Source organism: Symphodus melops, assembly GCF_947650265.1.
Source record: "Symphodus melops genome assembly, chromosome: 20".
NCBI lineage: Eukaryota > Metazoa > Chordata > Actinopteri > Labriformes > Labridae > Symphodus > Symphodus melops.
The window spans coordinates 11,942,455-11,960,336 of NC_136710.1; the positions used below are offsets into that span (position 1 = coordinate 11,942,455).

General features: G+C 39.7%; 1 protein-coding gene across 2 annotated transcripts in view; it reads right to left on the reverse strand.

Moving 5' to 3' along the window:
• Positions 1–512: 512 nt before the first annotated feature.
• stim2b (stromal interaction molecule 2b) overlaps positions 513–17,882 on the reverse strand; it is a 45,063-nt gene continuing 27,693 nt past the window's right edge. Inside the window, exons 3-12 of one of the 2 annotated variants that reach the window (XM_079371935.1) lie at positions 11,209–11,320; positions 9,743–9,854; positions 8,592–8,707; positions 8,290–8,467; positions 7,969–8,146; positions 7,691–7,852; positions 6,062–6,162; positions 5,246–5,484; positions 4,517–4,703; positions 513–2,876 (exon numbers count right to left, since the gene is read on the reverse strand). In XM_079371935.1, the coding sequence (XP_079228061.1) occupies positions 2,261–2,876; positions 4,517–4,703; positions 5,246–5,484; positions 6,062–6,162; positions 7,691–7,852; positions 7,969–8,146; positions 8,290–8,467; positions 8,592–8,707; positions 9,743–9,854; positions 11,209–11,320 (2,001 nt within the window). In that variant the 3' untranslated portion in view covers positions 513–2,260. Of the gene's footprint in view, positions 2,877–4,462; positions 4,704–5,245; positions 5,485–6,061; positions 6,163–7,690; positions 7,853–7,968; positions 8,147–8,289; positions 8,468–8,591; positions 8,708–9,742; positions 9,855–11,208; positions 11,321–17,882 lie in introns of both variants that reach the window. The other variant, XM_079371934.1, reaches the window with a different exon arrangement.

Below are 17,882 nucleotides of genomic sequence, written 5' to 3' on the forward strand. Positions count from 1 at the left end.
CTGAGTTTTGTTTTCTCTGGTGCTCTGCTGACACCATGTGGCCATCACAGAAACTGCATATTTAAGGCAGGCCTGTGTGAGAGGCTGGGATTTGTTGCTGTGTACAGTAAAGCCCAAACAACACATTTATCATAGGCAGACGTCCCCCACTCTTCTCCCAGTGTGCTGAATTGATGAGCCATCAACAAAAGTTTCATCACGTTCACTTTATATTGATAAAGCAATCATGCATGCTTTTCTTCTGTGCGTCACGCTTTCCCCACTCTGAAGACTGATGGTGTGTCAGAATGATTCCTTTTCTCCACACTTCTGTGCTCTGCAGTGAGGAGGAGGATCGGGTTTCCGAAAAAGAGAGGAGTCGAGCTTAGAGCTCAGCCGCAGAGAAAATGGTGCCCTCGGTTCCCCCATCGCAAGAACTCGAACAATTTTGACAAACGAGCTTTTATGCAAACGGAGGAAGCAGCTGACAAACCAACCAAAAACAAAGCAGGAAACGTTCCAGCAAGCACCACTTCGAAACTTCTCCAATGCCTCAATTTTTTTTTTATTAATTCTTCTACAGTATACAAATATTCACGCACAAAATGTTTTCCAAAAAAAAACAAAAAACCCTAATGTCTCGTAAACATTCAGTTTCTCCTCGTCTTGCAGCTCTGTCTTTTATTTCCTTCACTGTGTGCTGTATTATTACTATATTACTATCCAAATATACATATATATATATTAATTTCAAAAATCAAAACAACTGGATCCTTGTGTCATTTTGTCGTACGTGACATTTTTGCGTTGCAGTGACAGGGATGAAGGGTAGAAGGCAGAAATCACAGTGTGAAGCAGGAGTCTTGACATCAGTGCGCTCGGTGCAAACCCAAAAGTGAGGAACGGGAAACAGGGGCTGTATTGCATGGGTCGGCTTCGAGCTTATAGTGTGTGTGTTGGAAAGGGGTAAAGAATCGGATGTATCAATCAGTGTTAGTGTTTGCATTTTTTTTTCTCAAAAGCTTGGAAATAATGAAGGAAGAGGTCACATCGTCGACGTGGAGAGCTGCTAAAAAATAAAAGTTCTTGTGACTCCCCTTTTGACTTCCTGCCACACATCTACCTTTAAATCTGGCGTCAATTTGGCACAAAAGAATCATTTACACAGACTATTCGACCAAAATCTGGTAGTGACACAAATATTTGAGGGTGTTTAAGACAAAAAAGGAAATGAGATATTGGTATGGCTACAGTCAACACACTATCAAGTAATAAAGGGACAGTGATATTACAGGGGGTTAAATCTGCATATTCAATCAACTTTCATCTGTAAATGACAGTTTAGAGGAAGCCCCACCAATATAAATCTATTTCAAAACATCTATAACAACATAATAATGTGAAGACACAGTTTATATATATTTATATATATCGAGAGATCTATAAGAAGTAACAGTGAAGACGCATCAGATCATTTTGGCTCTAGTTTTCTGCATTGCATCTCCACTGCTGCTACCCATGTGCACCTCTCATCTCTATATCTTTATTCAATATGTACTCCGCAAGCAGCGGCGCTTTCCCAAAAACACCAGGAAAGCAGTTAGTGCAACAAACTTTTAGCAGGATTTAGTTTTTGTTTCGTTTGTTTCAAAGGAAGTTCATCAAGTAGTTTAGACTTCGTAAGATGCAATCCCCCGACAGGAGCGGGGAGAAGTAGTTTAGACACTTAAGGAAGAAATATCTTCATTGCTGCTGTCACTACTGAGGGTGTGATTAAAAGACCCTCCAGTAGGAAGAGCAGACTTTAAATCTGGACATTGTGTGCTTGAGAATAAATGTATGGACTGCACCTTCACACCCTTACACATAGTGGCTTTTTAAGACCAAAACAGACAGAAGACAGTGAGGAGGTCACGTGTTTGCTTCCTTTTTTTTTTTCTTTTTTTTTGCAGTCTGGATGACGGCTATCATGACCCCTTGACCTTTCGTCGACATTTTCCTTGACCTTTGCAGGTTTCCCTGTGAGGCTTATGAGTGAGCTAAATAAAAAGGCATTATTGAAAAATAAGGCTACCAGTCTGAGTTTTTTTTTTTTTTTTTTAAAAAGGCACCCAGACTGAGCTACATTCCATCTTTGAAGACAAAAAAACGAGATAATAAGAGAGACAATGAACTGTTTTAGCTTGCAGTGATGTCCTTTTTTTTTTCTTTTTTAAGTATACAGGCTAAAACAACTCTTCCTATTTTATCTCCCTCTTACACTATTTCACTCTGCAAGTTTTTATTTTTTCTTCTTAAATAAGCTTTTGATTTTAGAGGACGAGCGCTTGATTTTCTCTCCGTTATCGCTGGAGTCCTGGGAGGAGGTGCTCTGGAGCTTATATTCCCTTCCCACGCTCCGGCCTTCCGAGTCCAGGGAGGTGAGGGACGGGTAGTGCCCCACATTGGGGAGCATGCTGGCGGGAAGCTGACCAAAGCTGTATGACTTCTCTAGGATGCCGTTGTACATGCCTTTACCCGTTGGAGAGGTGGCACTCCCCTGCGAGAAGGTAGCGCTCTGTGACTCGGGGATTATGCGGGTGAGGTCAGGCGAGCCGCTGTGTGCAAACGGGTGGTGCTCCAATGCGGGGGAAGGGGAGGTGGAGGGCGGGTCGGAAGGCGTGGTGGCCGGGGTTGGGGGCAGAGGAGGAGGCGTAGAGTCCCTGAGGCTGCTGCTGCTGGTGTGGGTGGAGGAGGAGGTGGCAGGAGTGGACGCAGGGAGCTCTGTGGTCTGGCTGAACAGCAGCAGCTCCTCGCGGGAGATCTTACGGTACGGGGCGTCTGTGTTGTACAGCTGCTTTCGGCCCATGGAGGAGCTGAGGGAGTCGGTGTCTGAGCTTCCCTCCTGAGTCGGATCCCTGAGAGCAAAGGAGACAAAGCACAGTCAACTCAAACGCTGACAGACTAATCGAAGCCAGTCTATGAAAAATGTAACAACAAAAACAGAGAGACAGGAGCCATGTTGTCAAAATCTCCTTTGAAATGTTTGATGTTTTATCAGACTCTAACCGACGACCTCTGCGATGAGCACACACGCCCAGCAAATGGGAAACACAACATAACCGCTCGGCTATCCAGCGCCCAACATTTTTAACGTTTTCATCAATAATCTAACAACACTAAGTACTGCTGTGCTTAATCAAGCTGTCAAACACATTTAAGGGTATATAAGGAGAGTGTCAACAACAGTGTAGTCTGCTGTGTTCTCTGTACACACTGCACAGAGGGCAGGGCAGTGAGGGGGAAGTGTCAACAGAGGCCCAAAAGCAAATAAGTGAAGCCGACCATGTGTAAATGACTCTTGTAAGGAAGTTCGCGGACTGACATTTCTCAGGCTCGCGACTGTGATCAACATGGAGGTAGTCTCAGTGAGCTCACCTATTAGTTACTGAATAGGAGCTTTGAACATCAATATGATGGTGGTTGCCTAACTTTCAGTCAACATGATAACTGGCAAAGAGGTGGAGCGTACCTAAAGTGATCATAACTTGAATCCTCCATATAATGAAAACAATTAGGTTTTTTTGTTTTTTTTAAAGAATCCCCCCCTTGTATAGTTTGTAATAGTTTATAATCCCAGCCCATGTAACATGTTCATTTCTGCGGCTTTTTTTGAATGGGTGTGTATGTGACTTCTGTGGCTTTTGGAGCCAGCCTCAAGTGGAAACTTTAGGAACTGCAGCTTTTTGTTGCACTCACTGGGGTCATTTTTCAAAACTTGAGGTTGCCGCATTAGCATAAATGGAGAGTGGCTTTACATCCAAATGTGGGAGAAATATTATTTTAATCATATCCAGAAACTGTTGAATATGCATCATGAAATGTTTATGGCTGAAAGCGATGTTGTTGAATAAGAAACAATACCTACACCATGTAGCTTTGGCTTTAATTCATAAGGTTGTTTCTTCCTATAGAATAGAAGCTTTCAATAAAAAAAAGCATATTCTGTATATAGAACAGATTTTTTGTTTATCCTGTCACATAAAACAAACAGCTACTTGAGTTCTCTTGGGTTTTAGTTCAAACTTTACACATTTAGATGCAATTAAAGAAATATGTTATTTGGCCGATATTATTAGTATATTCACATTATAACTGCAACTTTACTGTTCACAGCACATGTAGCAGAGCAAACTAACTCAGCAACTTTTGATCTGTAGAGATGAAATTGAAAAATAAAAGTACATATCTTACTATCATAACACAACAGTGTCAAAGTCAAATAAAATAAATATTAAAAAAAGCCTATTAATATGCTTAAATTGTTGTTGTTGTTTCATCTGATCTGAGGTAATCAGTAATTGGTCAAATGTTAAAATGTATTAGTTTAAAAAAATCGTGTAAACTTCCGCCTCAGTTCATGCATCCACCAAATAGAAGACGTCACCCAACACCAGAAGTCCCCAAGCTGAAAGCATCAGTGTAATTTTTTTGTATAAAACACCTGTGAGTCCAAACTGTAAAACCATTCCGCGGCGTTCCGGCCACCGCTACATACCCCCTCCTATCCGAGCTGAACATGATATGTTCGTCGTCGGCCTCGGGGCGATAGGAGAGGGAAGAGCTGGCCATGGAGAGCAGATCGGGGTCCGGGGACATCAGTGAGGACTGCGGGCTGAGGAGGCTCCGGCGAGAACGGCATAGGCTGCTGCTGCGGGTCAGTGGGGGCCGCATCATCGTGGTTGCTGTGGAATTGAAGAAATGTTGATGCTTACGTTTATTTCTTCAATATTTTAATGATCCTATTTTCTTAATCATCAATTAATTTAATTTTCAAAAGTGTTTCGATTTTTTTTTTTTTTTTTTTACAAGTGGCTTGATATTGTCATTATTGAAAACAATGTTTTTCATCAGAGTAGAGTCAGCAAATAAGAGTAATCAAATATAGTGTTCCTCAAGGATCCATGTATTATTCATAACAATTCTCTTCCTGTAAAATAAAATATTTGAGTTCTTTTGCTTTTTACCAACAACATCATCCTTTAAATCTCAATTGTACATTTAACTGCAGCAAATGAGAGAATTTATCAAAAATTCTTTGGATAATTCATATGGTTGAAACTTACAAGTTATCTTGAAATACCAAACAGGGTCAACATGAAATTATGTAGTTTTTTGCCATTCATACAGTAGGTTTCTAAACAACCCCACAAACATGCGTTTATATTCTCCCCCTGTCCTCTCAATGTTTTTTTTATTTTTGTGTGTGAAATGGCTCTTGACTCACTTGTGAACTGTGGAATGATAGGAGGCGTGTCCTCGTCCAGATCGTCCACTCCCCCTGCGATGGGGTACGGAGGCACAGAGACCCGTGGCATGACCACCCAGCTGTGATCCGAGTAGAGGCTGGCTGTCAGGCTCGGCAGCCCTGAGTTGTTGACAACAGGGAAGTTGCAAAGCTTCTCGATCTGCTGCCAGCGGTGCAGCCGCTCCCTCAGGCACGCCGTCACCTCTGACAGGGCTTTTCTAAAATAAAAACAAATGATTGAGGAAGAATATTCATTTAACACCAGGTAAGACACGAGCTGGTGATATTACGATATTGGACTTAAAGCAACCATGCAGATGATTTAACTTTGTTCTCTCTCTCTTTCTGTAGCCTGAGACCGGGAGCAGATGTCATCAGGTGGTCTAGTTGGTGGGCCGGCAGTGTTGGCCAAATCCCTGCCTAATCTGCCCCTGGCTTCCAGCTTCCCATCACATGTATGGTGTATCATTTTCAATAGATCTACCAATATAAACTTGATACAAGATTAGAGCTGCTTCACCTTTTTTAGCTGTGTGCACTTTAAGGTGAAGACAAATCATTCCTTTGTACATTTGTATAATGACAATAAAAAGGCCTTCTATTCTATTTGGACTGAAGACTTCCATATTGGTTTTCAATGTGGACAATATGACTTTTCTTGTTGTGTGTCAACTCGCAATTTGATTGGTTGTTATAATTCCATAAATAGAAAAGGAATAACTAATTCTTCTCTTTCCCTGTAATTTAAAAGTTGGATGTGTGTTGTTGTTGTTGTTGTTGTTGTTGTTTACTTACTTTGCTTCTAGTATCTTGTGGTCCACCTCATCCAGTGATGAACTGTGGGCTACATGAAGAGTTCCAAACAGAGAACTCCTTTTCTTCTTTATTTTTTCTGCCTGAGTTCGAGAAAACACAAAACGTGTCATAGAATTAGTCTTTAGCGTACACATTTCAGTTTGTTCTGTTTTTTTAAAAAAATTTTTTTACATTTGATCATTTAAAAAACTTGATATTGGCAAACCAACCAAAAAGTTCCTCCATGTAACCTAAGAACCCCCAGTATTTATCACCAGTTTTCTAACACTTACTTATCTTTGTCTTTTTCTCTCTCTTTATTCAAACCTTGACAGATAACTCTTTATTTTCCTTTGATGATTTTCATTGACCAATGTTAGTTTTCAAATTGAAAATGCGTGCCACGCTGAGCAGGGAAACGAGATGGAGCGTTGTCAGATGAGTTCCCCTCAGGAAGGTATCCTACTGTCATTACAACATTTGCACATGGTAAGGCACTGCTGTGATTCAAAGTTTGTCAACCTCGATGGGGCCCCCTACTGGCCTGAGGGCTCAAGCAGGTGCCTACATCATTGGACTGTGTCGTCCCCACAACCACCGCTGTCGTCATTCATGCACGGCCTGCTCCGACCTCCACCTCAGCGGCAAGAGGGCGAGGAATACTTTTGTAAAGAGTAAATATTTGTTATTAATTGGCGCTTAACAAATAATAATTAATTGAGTAGCTGATCAAAAACGCATCATATTGTTGTGAATGCGCTGGGAGAGATGCATTTTAAAAAAGCAAAATAAGATTTGAGCATCTTTGGACACAGTACAAAGAAAATTACTTTAAAATAGATTAAACCTTTATCATAAAAATCCTGCTTACTAATCCTAGTAAGTCCATGCTAATCCTGCTCCTGTAGTTTTTTAAAAAGATAAAATACTTTCATAATTATTGTTGTATTTTAACATTTTCTTCATATCATATTGTCTTGCTATTTTATTCAACCCTTATTAAACATTACTTGGACACATTTTCTCATTCTAAGACTTTAGCAGAAGACTGGAGCATCCAATACTACAATTACTATTACTGCTGCAACTTCAGCCCGGCTGCATTGAACTGCATTTAAACAACACTGGCTGTCTTTTCCAGTGCAGAGTGAGCTCTCTCTGCAGCCCTGCACAACTTATAATGTTTGTGGTAGTCGTAAACATGATATACAGCTCTACTGACTCAAAAAGATCAGCAAGGCTCTTTTACTACATTCTAATATCTGCAGGGTTTTTTTCCTGGTAGTCAGAAGCCGTCCCGGCTTCTTTAAGTCTCTTCAAGAAGCTGATAATATGTGCCCAAAATGACTGTTTAATATTATGAAAACATTAACAATTGTCTTAAATCAAATAAAAGCATTTTAGTTCTTCAAATTATTGAAAAATTTACAACGGAGCTGAAATGTTTTCATTTAAAAACACATGTTACAGGTCTTTTGTTTGGTTATTTATGAGCAAGGTCGTTTCACACGTTTTGCATCTCTCTAACATTCTGATCTTTAGGTGAATTTGATCAACATAATATGTAATGCACAAAACTTTGCTGACCAACTCGATGAGAAATGTTACCGATTGATTGAATGTTGTTACCTCATCTTTGGCGATGTAGAGTTGAAACTCAGCGTTCTGTTTCTTAATGTTGTAGTATTGGACCTCCACCTCGTGTGTGAGCTGGAGCCACTTCTGAAGAGCTTCAGGTACCGACCGCTCCGACTGCATCTCCTTCTCCGCTCGCTTCAGAGCTTTTCGCACCTACACCGTTTAGGTTGAAGCTGTTTTAGCAGCATAATTATCCATGGACTGCATCGAATCATGCTGAGCATGTAAATACAAACAAAGGAGCACTGTGGTATTGTGAGAAATTGTACCTGTACGAGCTCCTCCTCTGCGTATTTAAGCCGGCTGAGTTCACATTCAGCTCCTTCTCGTAGCTCTCGGAGCCTGTGAGCCTCGGTTTTGGCCCCATTGATCTCGTCCCTCATCTTCTGCTCCAAGTTCTGCTTCTCCACGGCAACAGTGCGGTTCTCCTCCTGAGCCTTTTCCAGCCTGAGAGATGAGACGAAAACATAGAAAATGCAATCATGATACTCAAAATCTGGCAATGACTGGATTGAATCACATGACTTCAAAAGGCTAGATAAAGAAGTGGAGAACTACATTTCCTAGGGTGAGGGTCAACTCATCCGTACCGGCTCTGCAGGTCTAAGAGGCTCTGCTCAGCATTTTGCAGGCTCTCCAGGTCCTTCATCATCTGAGAGATGTGCACTTTGCTGGACTTATTCTGCACGTAGGCAAACCAGCAGCCCCCGACACCAATCACTATGGAAACCATCAGGACAAAGTCTTTCATCCAGTTATGTTGTGGACCTGCAGAGGGAGATCAGAACAGGAGGAGAAAATGGGTGACTACAATAATTACTGTTTCTTAAAGTAAGGTTCTATGTCTGCATCCATTGAGAGAAAGTGCACATCAAAATGATCTTTCACTTACGGAGAGGAGGGCCAAAAAGCACTGCATCTAGTGCCTTTAGGTTTAATTTTTGTTTATGCCGCTGGTCTAATATCTTCAGCTGCATCGACATAAATAACGGTTCATTAGCCGCTATTCTGAAATATGAAGAGAAAACAAGCATTAAGTACTACATTTGTTTCTGCACAGTTCAGTTTGAGATCAAGTCTGCATTGCTGGTTTGTTAGAATTCAGAATGTGTGTTCATTGTGTCAAGATATAAAAGAAAGGCTGGTCTGCAATAACCCTTATAAGATAGAGTTTGGGCTCATTGTTTAACCCTTTGCAAAAATCTTTGTAAAGGTTACTTCAGGAAAGAGAAGTAAAAGATCTGATGTGAATGAATCTCCATCTTAAAAGGCCCAGACAACATGGCAGCCTGTGGAAACTTTAACCCCCTCGCTGTGACATCACTTCATGAGTCAGCGCCCATCAGGCCTAAGGAGTAACATGAAACCCCTCAATAACCCCCTCCCCTCCCCCCACCACCTCAAAACACCCTCACCCCTCTGTCTACTCATGCCATACGTGCAGTTTGCAGCGCGCCACATTCCACAAGTGTCTCTCCGACGTCTGAGTTTCTTCTGTAACGTCGACACTCAGACTTGTTTGTTCACATTTTCATCTCGACTGCACTGCAGGAGGGAAGTCTGGGAATATTTTCAGCTTTTACAAGTTGAACTATCATATAGGGATTAACTACACCACAGGACATGTTTAGTAGTTGTGTAAAAAGATGAACAAAGGTCTTTGTAATATACCAACAGAGGCAAATACTGGAGTAACGAATCTACCTGTTTCATGAGTATTTTTCCTCCTGTGTTACCGTTTATGACCAGCAGTGGGCAGCATTTAACAGAGTAATGAAAAGTAAAGCTGCCATTGTGTATTGATACAAAGGCTGCAATGGTATAACTGCTCATAAATGCAGGGCAAAGCCAAACAAGACCATCTTAATGGGAGTCAGTGATATTAAGAATATCAGTCATAAAAGTGCAGAACACAGAACAAAAATAATTGAATAAGAGCGACAGGTGAGGAGGGATGCACTGCGCAGATGAGCACATGCTGGTTTATACGTGTAGTGAGCCTGTGAAGAGAGGAGGATTGTTTGTGAGGCAAGTCGTACTCACCGAGGTAAAGTGTTCCCCGTGACTCTGAAGTCACGGAAGTTCTTCTCGTACTGCGGCAGCTCCACCGACTCCGTCAGCCACTGCACTGTGTCCTCAATCGTCCAGTTATGGACTGGTTGAGAAGAGACAATGGAGGGGGGGATAATAGAATGTATTACTACAATATAAAGAGCAATAATACTGGGATTAAAATACCAATACAACTCATTTACAAGTTAATGAATGTGGGTATATAGAAAATATTCAAGGTTTCAAAATGAAAGTACATGTTATGCAGAAAGAAAACCCGTGATTGATGTATATTTCTATTCTGTGAATTTAATATAAGGTTGTAAATAACGCTTAAACATCCACTTAAAAAGGTGGGGTGTTTACTTTTCGCTGTTTATTTTGAAGGCTGAGAAAGCAGGCGTACGTGTTACAAATGTGTCTAAAACCACTTGGACATACTTTCATGGTCATAAACAAACCTGGCCACGTGCCGCCTAAGAATGACAGATCGAGGTGTGTGTTGGAAAACAAACCACTGATGGGTTTTAAAAGAAGAGGAGGGATCAAATACTCCCCCCCCCCCCCCCCATCTAAAAATCAAATTGGAGAAAAGAATATTTCTTTCAAGGTTTGCTAAATGCAATTTTTGGTTTTAATGCCAATAAAGGTGTGGTGTTGTTTATAAGCAATGTTTCCATGTCATAAAAAAGAGGACAATCTAAAAGCAGTTGTCCTACAGTGGCCTAATAACTACATAATTGCAGACAATGACGGTTAAATCTACTTCCTTCATTGTGTTCTAACTTCTTCTTCTTTTTTTTTTTACATACACATTCTTCATAGGAAGTAACAGCTCGCACTTCACTCAGCTCAAGGGTGCATCCCCATTCACTTGCTCTCTGCTTCCCTTAAATTGTCAATCTCACAGAGGTCCACTACTCACTTTCCTGAGAACTGTCTTCGAAAGTCACTTAAGGGGCCAGCAAAAATCCTCCCTTAGGCTTGTGGAACCAGTACATCAGCCTGTCAAAGGCATGTTTTACCACACCTTCATCATATGATTTTTAGTATTTATATATGTAAATGTGTCACTTGTGCTTTTGTAGCCTCAAGGAAAGTCACACCCACGTTACACATTGCACATTCTGTTCATAATTGTGCTGTCAAGCCATTAAACAAAATGATCAAATTAGTTACAAGCTTCTTATTAACATAAAATACTTTTAGGTGTGTATTAAAACAGCTGCTATCGATCGCTGATGCTGTTTTTTTCTAATGTGGGAAAAAAAACCCTGGCATTAAAAGGAAATAACATCGTGTTTTCATCAGGTATGAAAAAACCCCATTGTGGATGGGTTGTATGATCAGTGACACATCATGGTCAATGTCAAGGTTTCCCTTGGGAGAAATTTTGTCTTGGATACTGGGAAATTGCTGCTCAGACAATCCATGCTTTGTCTTTTTTTTTTTTTTACCTTCAGAGGACTTCCAGCTTTTCCACAGCTCCTCCACAGTGATGTGCTGGTCTTCACGGTGCAGGTTGCTGTGTTTGTTGGTTTGCTGCTGCTTCATGTCTTCTATTATGAACTAGGAAACAAAGAGGAATATACTTTTCAGGTATATGTCACCAAATATATGGAGCATATGTATTCCTGTTGGGTAACAACATTTTAGAAAGTGTTTCAGGGTTGTGATGCATTAGGTTGTATCTGTGTCTGTCCATGTCCATGTGTGGTTTTGCAGGAGAGAGAGAGCTGCTGAGAGTTGGCTTTGCCTAAAAGTCTAGCTTTGGCTCACTAACACAAAGACTCACACACACTTTCTTTTCTCTTCTCTTTCTTCCTTTTAGGGACTTTGAAAAGAGAAAGAGACTCATGGCGGAGGCACCACTTCCACCTGTGTGTGCATGTGCATGTCTGTGTGTGAGTGTGTGTGTGGTTTCCGGCTGTCCTCCTTTGGTAGCTCAGAATTAAATGCCCCTTGCAGAGAAAGCCCCAGCAAAGGAACTCACGAAAGAAAGGATTGCCAGAAAACCAGCAGCATAAACAACAAAGACCATGGCTGACAACCAGACATCTCAAAGCATTCATCTTGTAGCAATATGTGTGTGTGGCCTTGGCATGAAGTTAAAACATAACACCTCCTGTCTTACATGCTAATAACAAAGTAGCCTTTAATATTAATGATGTTATGCACGTCACTTTTATTGGTAAATACTTTGACCATACTATTTTTATTATTATTAAGCTTTCCAAAAATGTTACTAGTGTTCTAACTTTTAATTAAAAGACATTGTAAATCAATGGAAATACTGATGTGGTTTGTTATAACCTTTTCTGACTAAGTACCACTCAAGGCAAACTAGTTTAACAGCGACCCAGCTACATGTGTTAGGCTAATGTTAATTATTAGGCTACTAATTATTTGAGCTCTCCATCACTTTGAAAGCAAAGACTTGCTAACCTTTTTAAACACATTAAATCATATCCATCATTAGAAAATGAATACGGTATTTTAAGGCTATATATCGTGCATTGTAGCTAGATGTTGTTTTTAATATGGCGGTCTTAATCGCTGAAAAGAAATGTCTGCCTCATCAGTAAACATATGGCATGTTCACAGAAGCATTTTTACTGTAGTGGCAGTCCTTGGATGTTTAAGCTGAACTACTGTATATGTGAACATGATAAGCTGTAGCAAGAGTTAGCTTAGCATAAACACCATAAACAAGGATGGCACATACAGGTACCTCCCTTAAATACTAGAAAAACATACTAAATAGTTAAGGTTCTCAACTTTGTATTAAGATAGCCTAGCAGTTTCCTCCTGCTTTCAATCTTTACGTTAGGCTAGGCTAATGCTAAGGGCCTCAAGCTCCTTCACAGCCTTTAGTCTGTGTCGTGTTCTTTTGAAACTAATTATTAGTTCAAAACATTTGACAACAAAAAACAAACACATAATGGGTACCAGTGTTTGAAGTAAATAAACATAGGCCTATATGCTGGAGTTAAAGGTAATGCTATATAAGCTAACAAAGTGTCTTCAAATATAAACTTGTTAATTGTCACATAGGGATTCATAAAATACAACTCAGCTAGTACATTCAACCGTAAAGAAAAAAAGATGAATGTGCTTGTTGTTGAATTTGCATTAGCTGTGTGCACATGGTAGCCAGTTTAAAAAGACTCAACCAACTCAGAGCTTGCCAAAAGCCAGAAAATCTAAAAACATAACATTTTGAAATTTAAATTGTTACAGTTCAATGAGTTTCACATGTGACTTGATAAAAAGCCAAACCAGATTCAATCACAGCTTGAAGTTGTCATGTGGCTGCTCTGAAACAGCGGTTATTTTTCTATGCGTGACTGCATGAAATCCTTAAATCCTCAAAAAAGCCCTGAAAGTATTCAAACATACAACATGAAGAATAATTGTATTTCTTATGACCCACACATGAAACTAGAGAGGGCCATTATGACTACTAGTCCTTTTTTCGTCATACATTGGGTGGACTGAGTCTGAAGGATTGCTGTGAAATTGACACTGAATGCTAAATGGCAGTTGGTGCTGAGAGGCTGCCGGCAACCTCTGATTTAAGTACTGATCACATCTTCCTGTCAGAAAAAAAAATCTCTCTCTGTGATCACACGTTTTTTCTAAAAAGCTTCCTTTTGAGATTGGCCTCTAGCACATGCACTTAGTGTATTCAAAATAATCACACACTGAATGGATGTCAAGAGATAATAGTTAAGTTATCAGAGGGAAGAAGACAACCATTGCTTATAGACTGAAACGTTTCTGCAAATGTACAAGAATTAGAATAATTGAAGCACAATAATCCAATAAGAGAAAAAATGTTCATATTGGGCACACAATAGAAAAACGCCCTTGTTTATAGGAGGATGAACCTGCAGCCCCTAGCATTAGGGTGTGCTAACTGGTGATGTAAATAGCTTTAATCGGAAGTCCATTTAAACCTCAATACAAACAATTACAAATCTAACCTGCATGTGACTGCATGTGGCCAGTCATGAGGAAACACAGTTGGTGTGGCAACTCAAACATCACCCTGGTCCACAGCTGTGACTATTTGGTGGTTGTTATGGCAATTTCATGTTGTTTTTAGTTTAGCTAAGCTTTAACAGCTAACAATAAAACCTAAACGTGTTTATTGCATTACACTGGCAAAACAGCGGCCTGAGAAACTCTTATTTGAATTGTTTGCAAGGTCAAAAAAGCTTCCTCTAAACCTAGAAAGTTAAAAAAAGAAAGAAAAAAAGAAAGAAAATAAAATCAACAAAATCAAGATAAAAAAACTCATTTTGTTTACATTGGGAATTAGATTGTTAATACATTTTAGCACATATATCTAAACCACTGCTAAAACATTTAATTTATGAACAAAAATGTCACAAATGTGGTGCTCAAAGTTGAAACAGTTGAAAGCCAAAGTCAATATAATTCCTCTGCTGAGAACAAGTTTGGGATATCCCTCCAATTCCACAGAAAAAGTTAACTTTTGACTTTTGGTTGGTTGGTTCAACTATTTACTATAGTTACAAGGATATTTTCTTTGTTTTTTTTAGTCAATAAAAGTTGTTCAAAAGAATGACTAGAAGAGATGAACATAGCATCTCTGATACAAAATATTTTTGATAAATATGTTGTTTTTTCAAGCCCAACCAACATGACCACCTTACGATTGGACTGATGTTTCAAAGAGTTTTAAAACATTGAAGTGTGAAAGAAACGACAATTGTATATCACATCTTATTTAATCTTTTAGAAAGTCTTAAGATATTGCCGTCTTACTGATTACAAAACAGAATACTCTAAGAAGTCTTAAAGGTTTGGTCACTGTGTTTTTACACAAAACAAATGCAAATGAGTTTTCTCCATGACAGTGAGCCAGGAACCAAGTAAAGGAACAAACTATCTGCTGAGTCACTGCAGAGACTACTAAGTGTACAATACTATGAAGAAATTGCCCAGCAATACTCAGTGTGCTATATGAGAAGATCTAGTGGCAAAAATGTTGATATAAATGAATGTTTAGCAGAGTACACAGCGAAGAAAGTAAAAGTCCTGACGAATGAATATCTAGAATTAAATTATCTGACATTTCTTGTGTTTTAGTGGGTGATAATATGGTAGATGTGTTTATTATTACTGGCCTACAATTTTCTTGTTTATTGTCCAACACACGATCAATACATTAGAGGAAATACAATAAAATGTATCACATGTGAATGATTCAAGCTACATTTTTGTAAATAAACATTATTTTACTTGGAAGGTATAAAAGCTGACTAATCAGAGAATCAAACGATCATAAAACTTGTGCTTGCGAAGCAGTTTTGCATGTGGTCAAAGACAGCTTTGTGATGCTTTATGGAGTCATAATAAATACGTGGTGAGCTGCTCATTTAAAGATAGGTCTTTTTATGGGAGCCTTGTGGTTTCAGTGCTTTGGATTGTGTGACAGCCTTGATCAGTACAGACGCATGTCAAAGCAGAAGCAAATCCTGCAAGCAAACCGGTTTATATCATGCGTATCCTTAAAAACCTTTAAAAGTCATTGGCACGACAAAGAGATAGAGAGCAGAAACACTGCAGTCAGTTGTAATCAGATGACGATATGTGCACAGATCTATACAGGCAGAGTAAGACAGGCAGGGTATGAGACACACAAAGGCACACAAAGACACATTTGTTCTTATTAGATTCCAGATTAGGGGGGAGCTGGCTCATTGGAGACACTACCCATGAGCCTGTGCTCTATCCAACAGTTCACTGTGAGTCCCTTCGCCCCCTGTTTTCTATTGTATCAGTCAATCTGTCCACAACTGATCATCTCGTTCTACTGAAAGTTATAACATGGAGTGCTTTTCAATCATCATGGAGTCATTATTTTCTTTTATATATATATATATATATATATATATATATATATATATATATATATATATATATATATATATATATATATATATATTAATTTATAAAAGTATATGATACTACATGTGTCAGGGACTCAGTTGTATAATTTTTGACTTAAGGAATTAAAGAATCAGAAATATTTATAAAAGAAACTGGCCCATGTTGTGCCCAATTATGAATATAAATAATTTTAAAATCAATCCTAAAATAAACAGGCAGTCACTAAACTTAAAGGGATGCTAAAATTTGGGTTGTGTGAACACATGTGCGTGAACACATTGGTTCTTGTTAAAAGCCCGCTGCGGAATTTTGGACAATTTGAAGGCAGTGGATTCATTTCTGACTGAGTGAGTTGCAGCAGTTGGGGCGGGAGGAAATGAAAGCATGAAGTGTAGACTTTTTCCAGATCTTTGACTGACATGAGTGATTTGACCTTTGATATATTTCTGAGCTACTAAAACACAAGACTGTACAACCTTCTTCAACTGGGGCCAGGGAACCAAGAATTTTGTGGATGATTTGAACAGTAGTTGTTGGTGGATGTCAGGAGAGGGGGGCCAGGTGGATGGAGGCTCTGCCCGAGGAAGACCCATTGCGTGTCTGTGGCCAGCCAACGGCAGAATAAAGCAACACTTCATGTGACCAGCCCAGTTACCTGGTCACCACTGACCACCTGTAGAGGACACAAATCAGTGGCGGCAGCTGCTTAAGCCAGGACTGGGGTGTGTCGGGTCAGGTAGAGACGCTGGAAAGCATCTGGAACCAGGAAGAACACAGTTCTTTTTCCAATCTCAGGATCATCTGGCAGCTTTAACGTTTTAATGTCCAGGTCCACTGGTGGACAGTTGGCTGGTCACTCCCGTATCCAGCAGTAGAACAGGAGAGCGGTCACTTATTGCCGTTAAGCAACTGTGATCTGGCACTACTACCACCCTACATCTCTGAAACCCAGCCACCACCATTGGACTGTGTAATCCCCACAACCACCGCCGACCTCATTCATGCACCTCGACCGCAGCAGCATGGAAGTGTGAACAACAGGAATGACAGGAATACAAAGGAAAAATCCTTTTTGCATCGTATTCCAACTCCACCTATCCCATTGGACTCCTGCTCCAAACCGAATTGTCCTTCGGGGACATTAAAGATTTTCAAATCAAATCATTAGAGACTGCAGTCCCCACACACAGCCATTGAAAAGTCATTGTGTGTATAATTTTAATGCTGAAAATCACCTCCACTATGGTTGTTCTTCCGGGTAGTCTCATCAGTGTCTGCTTGTTTTTCTAATGATATAAATAAAGTTTCTGAGAATTGGTTATATTATACAAAGGTGACACATTTATCACTTCATTTAATTGTCTTCAGTGATGTATATTCTCTGATATTTACTTCTGTTCTGAAGTGTGAGTACAGCCAGGCTGGTCTATCTCATTGTGTAAGACTTTGCATACACAACACTGGATGTCTGTTGTTTTAAAATTCTTTCTTTCTACTGTCAATGTTTTCACAATTCCCATTGCTAAGAGATTCAGTTTCAAGATTGCAGCCAACAATCTCTAGAGGCAAGTTTAGACCATATGCTTTTTCAAAAGAGCAAGTACACCACCATTATTAGTTCCTTTCAGACACCATTCTTCAAGGGCAGGATTTCTACAACCTGGGCAAAGCTCTGCTAATTACTTTCAGGCTTTAGCATTAATTACACTTTTGCTAGAGAACAACTGAGCAAGTTTATATAAAAAATCTACAAATGGCAATACATTCAACCAAGATAAGACAAAATGAAATGATAAAAAAGTTGTATTAAGCTGTACCAATCAACAAATTTGACAGGTTTGACATCTCAATTGCAAGCAGTAGAGGTCATAAATATAAAAAAATCTCTTTTGAATTGTCCCTCCAGAACATTCCCAGACAAGTCAACAAACATCTTCTTGAACCTTCTTTCTAAAGATACAACTGAGAGACTCCTCGTGCGTCCTCAAGTGTCTTCTGTTTAAAACACCTCGACACATTTTAGTCATACGCATGTGCTTTGACAGACGTGGAACTCACATACTAGTCTAATTTTTTAAGAAAGTACCCCCCACATCCAACTGAAGCAGTACAATCACCCCTATCCATGACGTGGATTTGGTTCTTGCAATTTCAAAGTGATGCAACATGATCCAGCCAAGTGTCTCCTTGGCAGGCTGACAGCACACAG